Here is a 19,437-nt window from a genome sequence, read left to right as displayed (position 1 = left end):
AAACACAAATTAAAAAGCACTAAAAACAAAAATCAGTTATTTTAAATGCTACAAGTGAATTTAGGAATCACATTATAATGTACAGTATGAAAAATGGATGTTCATTTTAGCAGCATTAAATTGAGTTTTTTCAGAGTTAATTTAAGTGAGTGTTACATGACAGTGGAGATAATGTAAATGTAAATATCCACCTTTTTCTTCAACGTGGAAGTAAGCCTATAGGCAAGACTTTTGGTTCATTAGCCGCTATAGGGAAATAACGAGAAGAATAACAACGTGCAGTAAACGGTAAAACTGTTTGAACTACAAACCAGTGTGTTCATAATTAAGATGATATGGTAAGACGCACCGATTTTCAATATCAAGCAGCAAAATAAACTGTTTTTGACGCGGATGAAACCAGAAGCCAGACCCATAACATTTACAAATGTCCACGCCCATTTTTACAGGAAGAAAAAGGTGGATAGGTATATTAACATGCACAGTTAAATATCCGATATTGACTGATATATCATTAAAATCTCTAACATTACTCGATAACCGATATGTTACTAATGTGTCATGCATGTTTGTACCTGCATTACTCTTAACGCCATTGACCAGTCCCCTTCCTGGGTTGTAGATGTCTCCCCTGGATCCCTGTGTCTCAGACATTTTGGACAAATGAAAAGTCTTCTCCGAATCTTTTCTTTTAAGATCATGAGGTGAGGAGTCTTTGGATGTCTGCTTCACAGGGGTAGTAGATCTCCTGCTTTTTGTATCTCCTTTACGCCCTGGCGATGCAGACTTTCCAAGTGTCTTCCTCAAGCCTCTATTTGTTTTCAGGTCTTTCTTCACTGGTCGTTCAGTGTGGGTCTGGCCATTAAGAAGAGCCTCTGGGTCCACCATGCACACATCAGGGTGTGGAGGGTGAGGAAGAGGGTCTTTCATTGGAATGGGCAGGGGATCGTCACGCCTCGGGGAGGAGGAATGATGACTTCCTCCGCTACTGCCAGCTGCAGACATTTTGTCCACAGGTAGATGTTCTGCGTCTTCATCAGAATCAAGGTTCCCTTCTGCTGTAATTGATGGACATTCCTCAGTCTCTGGAGGAACATCTGAGTCAGACTGAGATGGTAGTGACTCGCTCAAAGATGTAGGAGGAGTTTCCTCCCCTGCTAGCATAATGCCATGCCCAGTCGATGTACCACTCGGGATGCTGTGCGATCCCTCCTTACCATCTTCATGGCGACTGTGGGGATGACGATGCTGCTGCTTGTGAGATCTCCTTTTGACAGAGTGCTGATCATGCTCATCACCATCATCATCATCCCTTGAATGATCGCTTCCAGCATCTTCCTCTCCGTCCTCACTCGATAGTTCCTGTGGGCTTGGATTAATGAAGGATGGAGAGATATCTCCTTTGCGGTGTTTGAAGAGCGTAGGTGAATGTGAGGACATGGCCTCCATACCAAGATCAGAGGGTCGAGCGAATTCCTCATCTGACTTCTTGGAGACCTCAGGATAACATGCCTGTGCTCCTGATAGTGGAGTTGGTGGACGTTCTTTTGAATCATACTTCACTTCCTCCTCTTCATCCCTCTTTTCCTCCTTTATACCCTCATAAACATCTTCTCCATAGCCAGATGTAGCCTTTAGACATACAACATCTTCATGCTGCATTGTTGACACAAAGGCACTATGCTGGCTGGACTCAACTGTATCAGATTTTTTGCTATCTTTTTCCATCATCTTTTCTTCTGTTTGCTCTTTCTTCTCTTCCATTTTTCCTTTACATTCCTTTTCTACAATTGTTTCAATTTGTTCTACCTCTTTCTTTAATTTTGACTGCTCAATTTTCCCTTCAATATTGCTCTGCTGCTCTGACTTCTTGCCATCATTTAGGCTCTCTCCCATCTTTTCTGACTTCACTTCGACTGTCTTTTCAGGTTGTATATGCTCTTCCTCCATTGCTTTATGTTTTACTCCTCCTTTCTTTTCTGTCTCATGCTCCTCTTCATATTCCATTTTGCTAACTTTTGCTTCTTTCATTTCAACCCCCTCCTGTACTTTTTCAGGCAAGTCTTTAATTTCCTCAGACTTCTCTGCCCCTTCTTGCTTCATATTTTGTTCACTTTGTGTGTTAGTACTAAGAGGCCCACATGTTGTGACTGGCACCTTTTGAGAACTAGTCATTTCTGTTGGTCCATATGTGATTTGCAGATCAAATGAATGTAATATTGTGGTTGAGGGTTTTACATCAGCATATTGCTCTGGTAAAGATGCTGTACTTAATTTTTCAGTAGCTGAAGATCTTTCACATTCAATTCTGCATGGTAAGGTTCCTTCCTCAAAATTGCTTTTGTTATCCTCAGGCTCATCATCAGAGGATTTTTCCTGCGACTGTTTGTCTGTAGAGTCAGCCTTCTCCAAAGGTGCAATGTCAAACTTAAGAGATGTCACAGATGCCACCTCAGTTGGGTGAGCTGCATGCTCAGAAGTTGCTGCTTCGGGTGATTTTGAGGAACGTGGCTCTGCTACATGTTTAGGAAGAGAGACATGATCCCTGTCAGATATGATGCTTGACATATCCTCCTCTGACTTTTCCTCTGCTGATGATGTTTGATCTTGAAGAAACGATTTGGATTCCTCCAAGGGACTGAGAGGAGAAAACTTGGCAAGACTAGATATTGATTCAGCTGTAGTTGTAGCAGTTGTCATGTCAGGTGTGACTTCCATGTATTCATCTTTTTTTAAACATGGTAAATCCATAATGGGTGACTCTTCCTCTTTTAGCGATGAGTATTCATATGATATACTGTCTCCATCTGATCGTAGTTGGACACTAGGAATATTAATCAACGTTTCTAGGCCTTCTCCAAGGTGTTGACCAGTTGAATATGAGGCAGACGTTGAGGAAGAGTAACTAAAGGAGGAAGATGATGAGTAAGTTGCATCAGACATGGCTGATTGAGCAAGAGCTTGGGATTCAGTAAATTCAGGCTTTTTATCAGACGTTTTCTGTGTCTCATGTTTGTCATCGCTGAGTTTGGGTTTGTCATACTGGACTGAACAGGTATCTTTTTTCTTGGACTGTTCATCCTCCTTGCTGATTATATCCTTGTGCTCTGCAGGTACTGATAAAGGCTCTGTTGTGGGGGACTTTTTTGTTGATGAATCACCAGTTGTCTCTTTCTGTAGATTTTCTGCAGATGCTAAGGAACCAGTAGTATCTTCTTGTTTTGATTCGAGTGGTTTAGATATAGTTATGGTATCAAATGTTACTTTGGACTCTTTTTCAGACATCTCTCTGGCACCCTTTTCAATATCCAAGTCACTTGCATCTTCCTCTTCCTCCTCCTCATAGTCATCCTCCTCTTCTGCTAATATTTTTTGGCTTCTGACCAAGCATTCATCTGTCTCTGCACTCACAATCAATGACTTGCTGGAAAGAGAATCAGTTTTTCCAGTGCACTCAAGTGCAAGAACATTGTCATTGACATTGGACTGACCCGAAGAACCAGGAGTGGTGGTGCTGGGATCTTCAGGTGATAACCTAGCAGGAAGCATGTCCTTTTCAGGTGGCGAGTATCGACCAGAAGAAAACGGGTCACTTTGGCTTTGAGCTGAATCCAGTTTGTTTTTATCTTTGTTACCTTCACTTGAGATTGGACTCTCCATTTGTTTCTCATCGGAAGCAGATGTTGATGAAGATATTAGACTCTGAAGACTTTTATCTTGTGATGATGTAAGAAGCCCTTGTGGAGGGGAAGCTTCAGTCACATGGGTTTTGGTCTTGTCCAGGTCCTCTGAATGAGGCGTTGCCAATGTTTCTTCTGTTTTATGGTCTTTCTCTTGTGTATCAGGTTTTGAAAGGCTGGAAGCAGATGTACATGGCTCTTTATCTGACAATTTAACATGACTTACATCATCTTTTCCTTGAAGAGGAGAATGTGTGTCCTCCTTCTCCTTCTCCTTCTCTTCTCGCTCCAATTTCTCTGATTTGTCTTGCAAATCACTAGAGGCAAACACGCTTGAACCTGTTGCCGAAGTGGCTTTGCTGTCAAATGTAAGACTATTGTCGACAAAAAGATCTGGTCTCTCTTCTCTAACCAGTTCTTCTTCTTGGTATTGCTCCTTATTGTCTTGCTCTGAGTAGGCACTGTGGCTGCTGTGAATACTTGGTGAGGTCTGGTAATCAACCTTGCTGAAAGACACTGGCTCTTCATCACTTTGTTCCTCTATTGAACAAGCAGCTCCAAGCAAAGTTGCCTGACTTGTTTTTCTGTTGTCATCTAAATCTCTATCCAGACTAGGGTACTGGTCCCCTTCCTCTCTTCCTCTCTCAGTGTCTTTTGAAACAGGCTTTTCATATGGCTCATATTTAGAGGCTTCATAGCTTTCTTTTTCCACTTCATAAGTCATCTTGTCATCAGATTTCATTTTCTCACTATCAGACTTTTCAGCACATTTCTCATCAGCACTGCCGGTCTTTTGAAAATCAGAAAGTGACTCTAACCCTGGAGAGGCAATCTCTCGTTCGCCTTCCCTTTCCCTCTCAGCCTCCTTCTCAGGTTTTACAGCTTCCTTTGAAGAGAGCAATGTTTCATGTTGGTCATCCTCAACACTTGCCTGACTGTCAGAGCTGGACAGTGTGATACTTGTTGGTTTGCTCTCAGTTAGAGTCTCAGAGACAGCTTTAGTACTTGTATCTGTAGTAGAAGGTGTAAGTGATGTGGTATCTATCTTACACTCCTTCTCTGGTTCAGGTGATGTTGCACTGGAATCTCTAGTCAACTCTTTTTTTTCTAAATGGGACACAATTTCCTCTCTTTTCATGCTTGTCTCAGAACTGCTTGCCTTTGGTTCTTCATACTTCCAAGTTTCCACTGATAATGGTCTTGAACCAGCCCCTCCCATACAAACAGCATCTCCTTCATCCTCCTCAGTACTTTCATCTTCATCTGAAAATTTGGTAGGAAATGTAGTTTCAAAGGATGACTTGGTGTCTTTTGTTTTCTCCACAGTTGAGGAGGCTTCTTCAATGAATTTTTCTTTATAATCTAAATTTAATTTGAATCCAATGTCTGAAGATGGGAACGTATCTGTTTCATGTAATGATGTGTCTTGTTTGATATCTCCTTTAGGTTCATCTTTCAATTCCACTTTTTCTTTACAGCTCAGATCTGAGGTCTCAAACATTTGTTCAGAAGATTCTACCAAAGATTTCGGTTTGGCTCCCAAGTTCATTTTGCCGTCTAATTCATCTGACACCAATTTTGATGCGTCTTCTTTCATTAATTTCTCCTCAGGCTCTTTGCTTACTTTCAAATCAGTTGTTTTATCTTCTGCAATGGGAAGATCTGTTTTCTTCAGTGTGTCTAAAGTATCGTGTACTGATTTTGAATCCACAGTTTTTGATTCTGTTGGAATCTGTTCAGGCTTTTCTTCCACATATATTGCCTTAAGTTCTTGTTTTGTGTCAGATGGCACATCTGTCACCATGCTTGGTTGAGGTTCTTCAGTTTCAATCTCTTCAGTGTGTTTTTCTTCATACTGTTGGTCATTGTTAGCAGCGGCACACTCAGATACTGATTGATCTGTAGATATATGAAGTTGAGTATCCTCCACATACTTATCTTTCGATTCATACGGTTTTGGGGAAATGTCTTCAAACTCAACTGGTTGTTCAGATTTGACAAATATGCCTTTGCTTATTTCATCCTCTTTAGCTTGCACATCTTCTTTCTCTGGTTTTGTCTGGGGTCCACTCTTCACTTCAGAATCCAAATCAGATTTAGGCATAGTATGCGAACCTCTTTTTTCATAAGTCTGACATTCTGTAGACTCTTCATCTTGTTTGCTAGTTAGCTTCACAAACTCTTTGTTTTTCTGGTCCTGATCATCTTTAGAGGACAAATCTAATTTCTTAGATTCAGACAGCAAAACTTGGCCTTGGCTAAATTCTGGTTGTTTGTCTTTAGGTTCTTGGTCTGATATTGGTAAGGAATCCATTTTGTCTGAAATGGAAATTTGTGTTTTGGATTTAGTGTCCTCTACAGTTTCCATATCTTGGCTAGTTTCATCTGTGTCCTGTGAAATGACGGAATGTGTTATTTGAGGCTCTTCTTTGTATGATACATCTGTTTTTACTAAATGTTGTGTGGTTTGAGTTTCTTCCAATAGCTTCTGCTTTAAGTCTTCATCTTGTTTACTAGTAATTTCGGTCTCACTTAGAGTTGCCTCTAATGGATGAGGTTTCATCTCTTGTGCTGACATCCCTTTAGATTCTTGATCATCTTTAGCAGACATATCTTTGTCTATAATGGACACTTCTACATGAATCTCTGTAGATTGAACATCTGGTTTTGAGAAGGAAATTTGCTCTGGCATCACAGATTTTAATTTCTCTACATTTGTATCCCTAGAGTCTTCGTGTTCTTTGGCAGCTGTAATAATTTTCTCATATGTCAGTCCAGCCTCACTTTTACTTTCTACCTTTTCTTCGTCTTTCAGTGTAACATCAGTTTTTTCACTTAACTGTTGTATTTGAGATTTGAGTCCATCTGTGTCTTCCTTAAATGAGCTTTTACAGACAGATGAATCAGTTTCCTCTAAATCCACCTGTTCAGGTGTAATATCAGTTGATTCAGATTTCTGATCAGAGGTCTTTTCCGGTTTAGTTGTCACATCTGTCTCTACAGTGTCTCGTGTCTCCAAATATGCTTTGGCTACTTCAGGAGATGTTGATGTTTCTGCTTTGATATCTGGGCTTTCTATGGACTGACAAGATATATCAGTCAGATCTTTCTCTTTGGATTCCTTGTCCAATTTAGAAGATATTTTGACTTTCTCTGACTGAATTTCTTCTTCTTCTTTCTCCTGTTTTTCTATTTCAGAACTTTCCAAAACTGCTGGAAAACTCTTTTCTTGAAGCTCTTCTTCATTTCCATTTTTCTTATCAAAATCCTCTTTAGAGGGCAATGCTGCTTTTTCTTGTTCTATTATTACATCACCTTTATCTGTAACCTCTGCACACTTTAATAATTGGTCTTCCTCCTTATGTTTCCCTTCAGTATCATATCTCTCACCCTCCTTTTCTTTCTCCTTCTCTCTTTTCTCTTCTATGTCTGTAGACGATGTTAAATCACAAGTTTCTTCAACGTCATGATCATCAGATAATTTGGTATCTTTATCCTCAAGAATTAAAGCCTTGCTGCTCTCTTTTAAATCCTCTTCAACTTCGCCTTTCTTTTCAACACTTGGATCAAGCATTACATTTGTATCACTTATTTCTTTTGATGGTAGAACTGGTAGACTTTCTTTTTTTGCTGATAAGTCATCAACAAGTGGGGATGGTGCAGAGGTTGCTTCCTGGATTCTATCCTTTTCTTCCTCCTCTGCTTGAGGCATTTCTTTCTCATCTAAAATATCAAGTTTTTGTTTTACACTCTCCTTTTCAGATTCAATTTTAGTGGGGCTAACTGGCACTCCTGGTTCTTGATGAGTCTCTTTAAGGAGAACTTTATCCTTCCCTTCCACAGGTGACATTCTGAGGGGAGAGTGAGACGCACTAGGTGGTCCAGAATGTGTAGGAGAAGCCATTTTTACAGTGCTGTCATCAGGGCTAATGCATCGGTCTTCCACATTTGGAAAAACACTAGCTTCAGTAACAGGAAGCTTAGAAACACTGTGTGATGGGGAGGAGAGTATTGTTTGTACTTCAAAAGATGAGTCCTCCCTAGAAGGTGATACTGATGCCTTCTCCATCTCAGGTGGTGAGGATTTTTCATCAGATGAAGTATCAGGAACTAAAGGCACAGGAATTTGGGGTTTGTCCATTTCTTTCTCCTTGTGTTCAAGTTTATCAGGTGAGGCATATGCTTCTTGTAACTTTCCAAGTGAAATGTCAACATTTGGTGTTTGATCCTCATATTCATCCTCCTCTTCATCACTGTAATGGACAGCCATCTCAATTCCCTCAGTTTTGCCTTCTAAGGGAAGTGGTGGAGATTCGTCAGAGGGAGATGATTTGAAACATTTGTCGTCTTCTAAGGAGGATGTTGGTGAGATGGTTCCAGCTGAATGTAGGTAGTCTTTTCCTTGGGTGGCCTCAGTCTGGGTAACCGGTTGAACGGTATCCAAGACAAGGGAACTTTTTCCAGTGTCTTCAGTCTGAGGTGCTGTGACGGATGCCACTGACTGATCTTCTGCAATGGAAGTGGGTAAAGAAGACAGTTTGTCATACTCCGTTATAGACGTTGCTGAAGAAACATGTTCTTCTTCAGCTAGTGGTGCTGCAAATATGCTGGTGTAGATGGAAATAGGTGGCTCCTGTGCACCAATCAATACTTTGCCTGTTCCATTGCCCATTGCAGCAGCTTGCATTTCTCTCATTCCATGGATGGCATCAAAGGAGCCTGGTTGGTCTGGGACGGAGACATCATAGCTACCAACCTCATATTGAAGGTGTGGTATCCTGTCCTCTGCTTCTTCATGGATCTCCTCATCTGAGATGGTCTGTTCAGTCTCAGAGTAACCAGGGATGGTTTCATCCTGAATGTATGATAAGTTTTCTGCTGCTGCAGCTCCTTGGGCTGTAGAGGTAATGCCAGCTGTAACACCTCCAACGTTTGACAAGTATGCATCCTCTTCTTCCTTGACTTTCTCAGCAGAGAAATCCTTTATTTCTTCATCTGCAATGGCATCCAAATCCTCTGCCTCCTCTAGCTCTGCTTTTTCAATCACATCCTCTTCTTCAAACTGCTCCTCTTCAGCTTCAGTCTTTCTTTCCTCCACTTGTTTTTGCTTCTCCATTTCCTTAACTTCATGTTTTCTGTCCACGCCCTCTAAATCTGTGGTTTCCTTTGTTGCCCCTTCATCCTCTTCATCTCCTATTCCCATGTCTTCTTCCTCCTCCTCCTCTGTCTTTTTCTTAACAGGCTTTATCTCAACCTCCTCCTCATCTTCATCTTCAATTGCAGCACCCTCATCCTCAAATTTCTCTAATTCTGATGTTTGGGTCTCATCCTGTTGTTCTTTCACTTCTGCTGATGGCACTTCTTGGATTTCTGCTGATGGTGCTGCTTCTTTCTCTGTAGTTTTTTGTTCCACAATATCGGTTTCTGTAACATGATCTTGTTCTCGCTCCTCTGCAACATTTGAAGTTTCATTGTCTCTTTCAGCTGGTAATTCAGAGACAGTAAGGGCACTTTTAGGAGCTTCAGATTGATATGTCGTTTCAGTGGGTCTCATTTCATCAAAGTCTTTTGTTAAATCTTCTGGAATAGATGGAGCAGATATTATTTCTCCTGTCCCTTTTTCAGGTTTCTCAGGCTCACTTTTCTTAGCCACTGGTTCGGCCCCAATCTCTGCACTCTCTACCTTGGTAGTTGTAGGTTTGCTCTTTATTGTTCTGGGTTTCCCTTGGGTTTTGGCCTTGTGGAGGGTCTTTCTGACCTCTGGTGTAAAAGGTTTCAGGTCAGGTTTAGTTATTTTTCTCAGTTCTGGTTTTGAAGTGTCCTTAGTTTTAAACTTTTTCTCATCTTTTTTCACAGCATCATCTTTTTTAATTTCACGTTTTTCTTTTTTAACTTCCCTCTTTTCTTTGTCTTTCTTTTCATCCATTTTAGACACCCTTTCCTTGGGGTGTTTTTTCAGTGATTTCTCTTTCAATAGTTTTTTCTTTTCCGCCACATCTGCTTTTGGTTTCAGTGGCTTGGTGTGCTTCTTTTCTTCTTTTTTCTCAATCTTGTTCTCATTGACAGAGTCACTCTTTACGTCGACAATGGATACATCCTCATGCTCATCGGTTTCTTTCTTAAAAGGCTTAGCTGGTGCTTGAGTCTTGGGAGATGATTTGAGACTTTCTTTGCTGTCAGTTCTTTGCTTTAGCTTTGTTTGTTTTACCGCTGAAGGTGAAACGCCAGAATTTATGTCTTTTTGGGTGGCTACCGGATACCGCAAGAAATCAAGGTGCTTCAACTTTTCAAGCCCTTCAAGGATTTTGTTCTGCGGTGCATTTCCTGGAAACAAAACTCTGATAATTTTTTCTGTAGGATTGGCAGGGAGCCATACAACAAGAGCAGTAATAGATGTCAAATACGGTACAGATATTTCTCCCTCTTTTCCATTGGGAAGCACTATCCCTGTCTTGGCCTTGCTGTTACCTGCCCACTTCTGCATGAGGAACTGCATTTCCTTACTGTCCTTCACAGGGTTCAGGACAAACATGTCTAACCTGCCCACACCCATCTTGTGAAAAAGAGTGATGGGCTCGATGGTATTACTAACCACACGAAAAAGAGGCTCAGGCTTAATTCCTAGCTTGTTGAGGTATTGCAATGTAAGAGAGGCTTCCTCAATGCTTCGCTTGACTTTCAAATTCGATTCTGATGTGCGAAGCTTCTCAGGTACGTTGATGAACACAACTCCGAGCTCGGGTGATATCAGGTTTTTCATCCAATCACTGTAAGTGGTTGAGCCTTGAGACTGTTCTTCCTCCTGTTCTGCAACCTTCCTTTGAAGGAGTCCATTGATCCCAGGAAGATTATCAGCACCAATATGGGTAAGAAGGATAGAATCAATACGATCTAAATGTCTGACAAGCTTCCAGAAGCATGACCTTCTGTCAGAGCCACCGTCAATCAGAATGTTAAAACCATTGACGGCAAAAAGCGCAGAATCCCCCCGTCCACCAGGAAAGATGTAGCAGCAAGGCTTTGACAGCTTTAGGAATCCTCCAGAGGTTGGAGGCTCAAGAAGGTCAAATGGGGATGGTACATCCACAGTCTCAGATATGTATTCGGTAAACTCAGTGACCCCCTCCATTTTAGGGAGTATGGGTTCTGGATTCAGCCTATAATTCAGCAACTGCCTAATGCGTTGCTCTTGCCCCACAGAGCTCCAGCCTGCCTCACCACGGCAAGACACAGTCAGTGAGGCCCGCTGTCCACAGCTGGATTTAACCAGCAACTGACTGACCTACGTGAGAAAAAACAAGTCCAAAATTAGTCACAATATACATAAATATTTCATATCAATGTGAATACAATTATATTGTCTAAACTTACCCCAGGATCAGCAAACACACGTGAGAAGGTTTGATGACTGAAAACTCCAGTTTGGAGAACCAAGTCACCTTGGTCAGAACTCTGCCCACTCAGGACCAGCAGCTTGTGCACAGCTGGGTCAGATACAAGACAATGGATCTAGGACATAATAAGAGACAAAGAGGGCATTTAAAACACATTAGTCTATTAGAGTCAGTCTGTTGGCAGCAAGGTTATTCTTCGACAAGGTTATTCAGTCTAACATCAAATCTATTATTTATCTTTATTAGAAACATATAGCAGCTTGTCCAGATATTTTCTTTAAATAACTTACCTCAGAGATAACAGTATCTTCTGATGGGTTCACTAATACAACCGTTTCAAGAACATCACTTTTGTGGTGCAGAGTCCTTTGACCTGGAAGAGATACATATGGTTTTTCTTGTTGATATTATGTTACAAATATCTATTGTAAGTAGACTCATTGAGCATATTCATGATTTGAAAATCTCATCTAAAACAGATGCAGCATGGAGATGCTACAGACTAGTTAAAGGTCATCCTGTAAAGAAAGAAAATCATACAGAAAGCAAAAGAAATGAGCTTATGAGGCTTAAGCATTAGAAAGACTGTAAACATAGTAATCTACTGCAAATCCCTTAAGAGAAATGTCTGTGCTTTCTATTGGCTTTTCAAAAGTGTTAAGCTACTAGTAATTTGAATACTTGAATACTAATAAGTAGTTAAACTACATTCAAGCTACTATTTTTAATAGTAGTTTGCAAAACTACTAACTACAATACAGCTACTTCAGAGGGTAAAATCTTTTTTAAAAAATATATAACTGTACAATGATATAAGATGAAATAAATTATATCTTGATCCAAGATGGCGGCGCGGTCAGACGCAGCGGCTACTCCGGGTCCCAAAGACGGTGCTTTTATGTCTTTTAATGTCATCTGTTCATCTCCAAATAGTGTCAGTTTACCGCTAACTCATAAGAAATCACTCCAAAACTCATCTATTATCGCCAAAGTCTTTTGGATATCAGCAACGCATACAAACACCAACTCTCGCCGGCGGCTACTGAGAAGCTACGAGGCCGTTGTTTACTGCTGAAGCCGGACCTCGAGACCGTGGCCTCGCCTACTGACGCTACCAGCACAAGGCAGCATCGCAAGCGGTGTGAGAGAGGACGGAAGCGTGGTAAGCGCGGAGGTATACGAGCTAGGCTAAGAGCTAACCCCACAAGACCGGCTCTTCCAACACTCATGCTCTCAAACGTTCGCTCTCTGGAAAAGAAACTACACCTAATTCAACTCAGTCGGTCTACACAGCATGAGGCAAGGGATTGTTGTGTGTTTGTTTTCACCGAAACATGGCTAAACGACAACATCCCGGACTCCGCCATTCAGCAGCACGGGCTAACCAGCTTCCGAGCGGATAGAGATTCATCACTATCTGGTAAGACCCACAGAGGTGGCTTGTGTGTGTATATCAACAAAGACTGGTGTAACAATGCTGCGGTATTATCAAAACACTGTTCATCGCTGGTGGAGTTTATGGTTGTGAAGTATTGACCGTTCTACCTGCCGCAGGAGTTCACGGCCATTGTTATTGTCGCGGTTTACATTCCCCCGTGTGCAAATGCTAAGGACGCGCTTCGTGAACTGTACAGCACCATCAGTGAACAACAAACAAATAACCCTGACGGCTTTTTCATCATAGCCGGTGACTTCAACCATGCAAACCTAAAGACAGTTTTACTAAAGTTCTACCAACATGTGAACTTTGCAACAAGGGGAAACAACAAACTGAACTTTGTTTATACAACAGAGAAAAACGCATACAAAGCTGAACCCCGCCCCCACCTCGGGTACTCGGACCACATCTCTGTTATGCTAATACCAACATACAGACCACTTCTCAAACTCGCCAAACCGGTTCAAAAGCAGATCACAGTATGGCCAGACAATGCCACCTCAGCACTGCGGGACTGCTTCCAGGACACAGACTGGAACATGTTTAAAGAGGCAGCCACCTACAACAACCACACAGACCTGCAGGAGTACACTGAAACTGTGACTGCTTACATCAAAAAGTGCATAGATGATGTGACGGTCACCAAGACCATTACCACACGTGCCAAACAGAAGCCATGGATGACAGCAGAGGTTCATGGGCTGCAAAAGACCAGAGATGAAGCATTCAGATCAGGAGACAAAGCAGCCTTCAAAACAGCAAGAGCCAATCTGTCTCATGGCATCAAGAAGGCAAAACGACAATATGCTAAAAAAAATCAACAACAACTTCACAGACAGTAAAGACACTCGGTCCCTGTGGCAAGCCATTCAGACCATCACTGACTACGAGCTCCCGCCACAGGCCAGTGATGATGACACATCCTTACCAGATGCACTCAACCACTTCTACTCACAATTTGAAATACAGAACGACACACCTGCACAGAAACTACTCACATCTCCAAACGACCAGGTACTCTGTCTCTCTCCAGCCGACGTAAGGAAGACCCTGTCCCGGATTAACCCACGAAAGGCTGTGGGCCCTGACAACATACCTGGATGTGTACTGAGAGACTGTGCTGCACAGCTGACGGATGTCTTAACAGACATCTTCAACACCTCGCTGAGCCAGGCAGTCGTCCCCACGTTTCTCAAATCCACCTCCATAATTCCAGTACCAAAGAAGTTACCCGTGTCCTGTCTGAATGACTATCGTCCCATAGCACTGACCCCAATCATGATGAAGTGCTTTGAGAGGTTAGTCATGCATCACATCAAGTCCAGTCTCCCAAAAACACTGGACCCATTCCAGTTTGCATACCGTTCCACGGACGATGCAATATCCACCACTCTCCATCTAGCTCTTACTCACCTGGAACAGAAAGACTCTTATGTAAGAATGCTGTTCATCGACTTCAGCTCAGCATTCAACACTATAATCTCACAACAGCTCATCCACAAACTAAACTTGCTAGGCCTTAACACCTCCCTCTGTAATTGGATCCTGGACTTTTTAACTGCAAGACCTCAGTCAGTCCGTGTCGGCCGCAACTCCTCCAGCACTACCACACTGAGCACAGGTGCCCCACAAGGCTGTGTGCTCAGCCCACTGCTCTTCACGCTGCTGACTCACGACTGCACTGCCAAGTCCAGCTCCAACCACATTATCAAGTTTGCTGATGACACAACTGTGGTAGGCCTCATCAGCAACAACGATGAAATGCTCTACAGAAAGGAAGTGGCACAGCTGGCGAAATGGTGTGGTGTTAACAACCTGTCCCTCAATGTGAGTAAGACAAAAGAGGTTGTGATGGACTTCAGGAGAAACTCTGTTGACCACCCCCCACTGACCATCGACGGCTCAACCGTGGAGAGAGTCGGCAGTACTAAATTCCTGGGGGTGCACATCTCAGAGGATCTCACCTGGACCACCAACGTCACGTCACTCAACAAGAAGGGACAACAGCGCCTCCACTTTCTCCGCTGGCTGAAAAGGGCAAGTCTCCCGCCACCCATCCTCACCACTTTCTACAGGGGCACCATTGAGAGTGTGCTGACCACCTGCATCACTCTCTGGTATGGGAACTGCAGTGCTGCTGACCGCAAGACCCTACAATGGACAGTGAACACTGCCGCAAAGATCATCGGTGCCCCTCTCCCCTCCATCCTGGACATTTTCCTTGCACGATGCTCCAGCAAGGCCTCCAGCATCATGAAAGACCCCACCCACCCCTCCTACAACCTCTTCCAGCTCCTACCATCAGGTAGAAGGTACCGGAGTATCAAAGCTCGCTCCGTCAGATTGCTCAACAGCTTTTTTCCCCAGGCTGTGAGAGCTCTTAACTCCAATCTCCCTGTCCCTCTCTGACCCCCCACCCACCCACTCAACTCATTAATACAGTTGACAACTTTTCCTAAGTGCAATTCTGAGTGTATTACACACAGGTGAGTGGGCTATACAAACCACCTGTAGTAACGCACTCATCCCACTATATGCACACTAGACACTTTCTATGAACACTCCCTGCTACAAAGACTCAATAAGAAAATGTTTACTTGAGCATTGCACTACAAAATAATGTTTACTTGAGCATTGCACTACAAATCTTTTTGCACTATGCGCTGCTTCCCACAAAATCTCTCTTTAATCTGCACAACAATTTAATGTACGAAATATATATACAATATTTTTTTTTTGCACAATTTCATGTACAGTATATATGTAAAGTTCTTGTACAGTCTCAGTTGTCTAGGCAACTAGGTATAGTAGTTATAGTATTTATAGTATATGTATAGTCAGATGGTCTATTTTCGTCTATAGTCAGATGCTCTATTGTTTTTTTTTTCTTATACTTGTATTGTTGTATCTTATGTTTAACTAGTATGTAGCACCGTGGTCCTGCGAGACACGACATTTCGTTCCACTATATGTCCACACATGTAGCAGAATGACAATAAAGCTCAACTTGACTTGACTTGACTTGATAAATGATATAAATTAGGGCTGTGCAATTAATCGAATCCGATTATCATGCACATCTTGTCAGTAAAGCCGGTTCAGTGATTGGCAGTAAATCGACACCACCTGCTTTCAGATGGAGCGGCAATTACTACAAAGAGCCGTAGTTCACTGACAAGCTAGGCAATATCGCTGAATCGCCTTCGATTATGAATGCAATATTGCCTAGCTTGTCAGTGAACTACGGCTCTTTGTACTAGTAATTGCCGCTCCATCTGAAAGCAGGTGATGGCGATTTACTACTAATTAAAAAAACGGCTTTACTGACTAGATGCGCATGATAATCAAATTCAATTAATTGCACAGCCCTAATATAAATTATTGTAATTTAATCAGAGCTGGACTTTTCTCACACAAAACAATGAAAGTTTGAATGAATGGATAAATAATTGGGTGATAACAACAAATTTGATTATATAAATTTACAATAAATATAGGCCCTAATGCATAAAATAAGAATATTGCCTAGTTACATAACTGAATCAAAAACACAGTAATAAACTAAATATTCTGCTCTAAAGAAGTCTGAAATGCCATGAAGGAACTTAAATTAGAGAATCTTTTTTGATTCTGTTCATTTACTGTTAGAACAAAATTATTCACCTGAATAAATCACTTTAAGATGAACTGATTCACTAAAATGAATGACACTTTTTAAAACTAATTTATTACAATGAACCAGACCTTTCAGCGCTACATATGCCAGAGAGTTGTTTAGGATGAAATGATTCAGTTGAACAAATTAGGCTTTCCATTGCTCACTTAGCAATGAATTTGCATGTGCAATTCAATAATGACTTTCAAAATACAATATGACCACTGAAAGTAGCTTCACTAAAGGGTTGCTACTTTACTAGAAAAGTTCAGCTACGTTTAGTTAGTTGCTCCCCAAAACTGTATGCCAATATGCCAGAAAACTTATTCAGAAATAGGGCTAAATTCTAAATCAAAACTCACAGCCCAACATAGTAGCCAGAGCTTAATCCTTTAAAGCATGATCCTTAACAACATTTTATTGATTTGTTCATTTGAAAGTCAAACATAGCAGTCGTATGATTGATTAATGCTAATCAAAATGAATGTCCCTGCAGCAGGAGTAACACAGAAAGGCATAGCTATCACTCACATCAATATTCATTCATTTAGAAAAGGACTCCCAAGATGTACAGAGCAGCATTATTCACAGCTAAATGTCAACCTTAGTGCAATGTATTTCAAGGACAGTCCTGCAAGAATCCTGTTAATGAGACTTGGATGTTTGGATTACAGTCATAAGTAAAGGGTTTAGGGTTTTAAGTGTAAATTACACTAAAAGGATATCCATGCGAAGCTAATAAGGAAAAATCACATGACACAAATGCAACATAAGTCTACATCGTCTCAAAACTCCAGTCCAAACACACTTATCCTGTTTTCAGTTGTATAAAGAGTGTTATAAGAGCAGGGTGCATTGAGGAATTAGTGGGATAATCAAAGAGCTGCTGAACGCAGCACGACTGGGGTTTGGACCAAGCTGGCCTAAGCCCAGCCTTGCTTCTATGAGCCAGATGGTATGAGAAGGAAGTACAGAAGTGAAAGTACAACATATGTGAAGACTGGTGAGACAGATTTCACCAGGACGCACTGAATGCAAATAATAAGGGCTGCCACAGAAACTAGTAGCTCCAACCCTGCTCCCCTTTGCAAAGTGACAAAGTACAAAGAAACGAGGGAGGTATAAAAGTCTCAGGTACGGCAGTTGCTCTGCCTTAGGCACAATGCCCAGAGCTACATGGGTCTATTGGCCTTGTAATGAATGCATTCTGTACTTTTTGTTGTTGTCTGATGAAAAGGATAAACAAATGTAGGTGATAAAAAAAATGACACAATTTTGAAAACTGTCAGAATAAGCTGGGGGAAAAAAATCAGGGATAAAATATAGGCCTAATTTACAATTTCACAAAAAAAAGTTAAATTGATTTAATTATTAAAATAAATAATTACAGAAGACCCTTTAACAAAAAAAATATTTATTCAGTGGCATTTATACTTTGATTAGTTTAAAAAGCACAATTGAATTCCTGTATTGACATGTTTTGTATTCAAACAGGAATCTTTGGCAGGATGTACCAAAAGGTTCGTTACTTTTTAAAAATAGCCAATTAGGCTTTAGCTGCATCAGAACCATGAACCATGATTTGCTACTCACATATGGCATTGGGGGGGGGTGGGACATTCTCATTCTAGAGAGTATTTGACTGGGCATGTAGTATGAGTCATAATTTTTTTTATTTCATTGTTTTCTCCGGAAAAGAAAAACTGTACATTTTCAATGTTTATATCTGCCAAAAGTGAAATTTGTGAACATTTGGAAGTACAGTAGCATATTGATGATCTCAAATGGATTTAAAAACCATCTACTTAGCCGTTTTAAATACAGAGATGGTTTTACAGAGCGGTGTGTTCAGCCAGCTTCCAGTTTCCACTACTCCCCTTGGCACTTTTCCACAGTCTCTAAAGAATGGGAAAGAATGTAACAGCATTGTAACAGTAGTCCAAAAGTCCAAGGTTTCCGGTGAATTCGTTAAAGAGCAAGCAACTTCATAACGGCTGATTATTAATTAATGACTTAAATTTTATAGCACATCTAAATCACATTAGCATCATAAAACACTGTCATTTTTAAGAAGCTCTCAGTGTAGACATCCAGTCCTACCTCACCTGACCCCGCTTGATATAAATATCTGCTCATGAACTAAAAATGAGAGCACTCTGTTAAAATAAGCTCAAACGGTGCTGCGGTAGAAGACAAACCAAGCATTCGCGCTGCTCCAGATATTTTGCTCTAGATATGGTCTCCCAAGAGATTGAGGCCTGAGGAAGTTTGGGAACAGAATCGCCTCATCCGAGCATCTAAAACAGTCACTCATACCACCGTCTAGTGTGCTTTTGGGAGCAAATAACCTTGTGAACGGCACGTCTTGCTGTAGCGCTCTGTATTAGCAACTCTAAATCTGTTTGTCCCCGTGGAACAAGCCATTTAATTCCCATTTCATGTACAGCTGACACAGAGATTGTGCAATGGCCTTTCTTTTTATTTAAAATGCAAAAACAAAGTTTCATTAAACATAAAGCACCGCAGGTGTTTGTTGTTATCTAACTACTGTAGCTAACTAGCTTTTCAGAACGGAGGGAATTAATGTTACTTTTGAGGGACTTATTGTAATCCCATAAATGTGTCATCAATCCGGTCTTAGTCCAGTCCTCTGGTTGAGAGAAGTATAATGGGAAACTTGAAAAATCCATTAATAATCAGAAATTATTATAAATTACACTGCTAGGCACCATCATTCCTGCAGATGAGCAATTTCTGCCACTGTATGTGATTTAAGTGCTCTATACAGCCCTAAAACAAGACTAGCACAAGCTGCCCAATATTTCTTCGGACTCTGACGCTCCCTGTTGCATCTACACAAGAAGTGAATGCCCTAGTTTCTTCTGGTAATCCTAGTCCTGTGATTTGGCAATGCCAAATGATTCTGCTGTTAAGCATATTAAAGCCTCTTTTATCACGGATGTGTCACTGAATCTCAGACAGCCACCAGGATAAAGGGTGTGGCAGCAGCACAGTGACCCAGCAGGAGTGCATGTTGTGCTTTTATGCCTCATTGCATGGGCCATTTCAGATTTCAATTAATATGGCAATACTGGTTCACAGAACTCAAAAATAGTAATATCTAAAATTAGGGATGTAACGATTCACTCAACTCATGATTCGATTCACGATTTTGATTTCACGATTTGATTCAATTCACAATTATTTTTTCAAAAAATGAACTTTAAGCAAATTTTTTTGTTTTTTTGTTGCTTGGACAAAATGATGCAC

General features: G+C 41.2%; 1 protein-coding gene across 1 annotated transcript in view; it reads right to left on the bottom strand.

Moving 5' to 3' along the window:
* Positions 1 to 19,437, bottom strand: part of LOC306867101 (uncharacterized protein) — a 44,601-nt gene that overhangs the window by 4,617 nt on the left and 20,547 nt on the right. The window contains exons 3-5 of the mRNA XM_079412622.1: positions 11,365 to 11,447; positions 11,052 to 11,189; positions 576 to 10,962 (exon numbers count right to left, since the gene is read on the bottom strand). Coding sequence (XP_079268748.1) covers positions 576 to 10,962; positions 11,052 to 11,189; positions 11,365 to 11,447 — 10,608 coding nt within the window. The remainder of the gene's footprint in view (positions 1 to 575; positions 10,963 to 11,051; positions 11,190 to 11,364; positions 11,448 to 19,437) is intronic.

Source organism: Barbus barbus (assembly GCF_936440315.1).
Source record: "Barbus barbus genome assembly, chromosome: 48".
NCBI classification, from domain to species: domain Eukaryota; kingdom Metazoa; phylum Chordata; class Actinopteri; order Cypriniformes; family Cyprinidae; genus Barbus; species Barbus barbus.
Note: the sequence above shows the minus strand (reverse complement) of the source record. Positions and strands in the feature narration are given on the sequence as shown.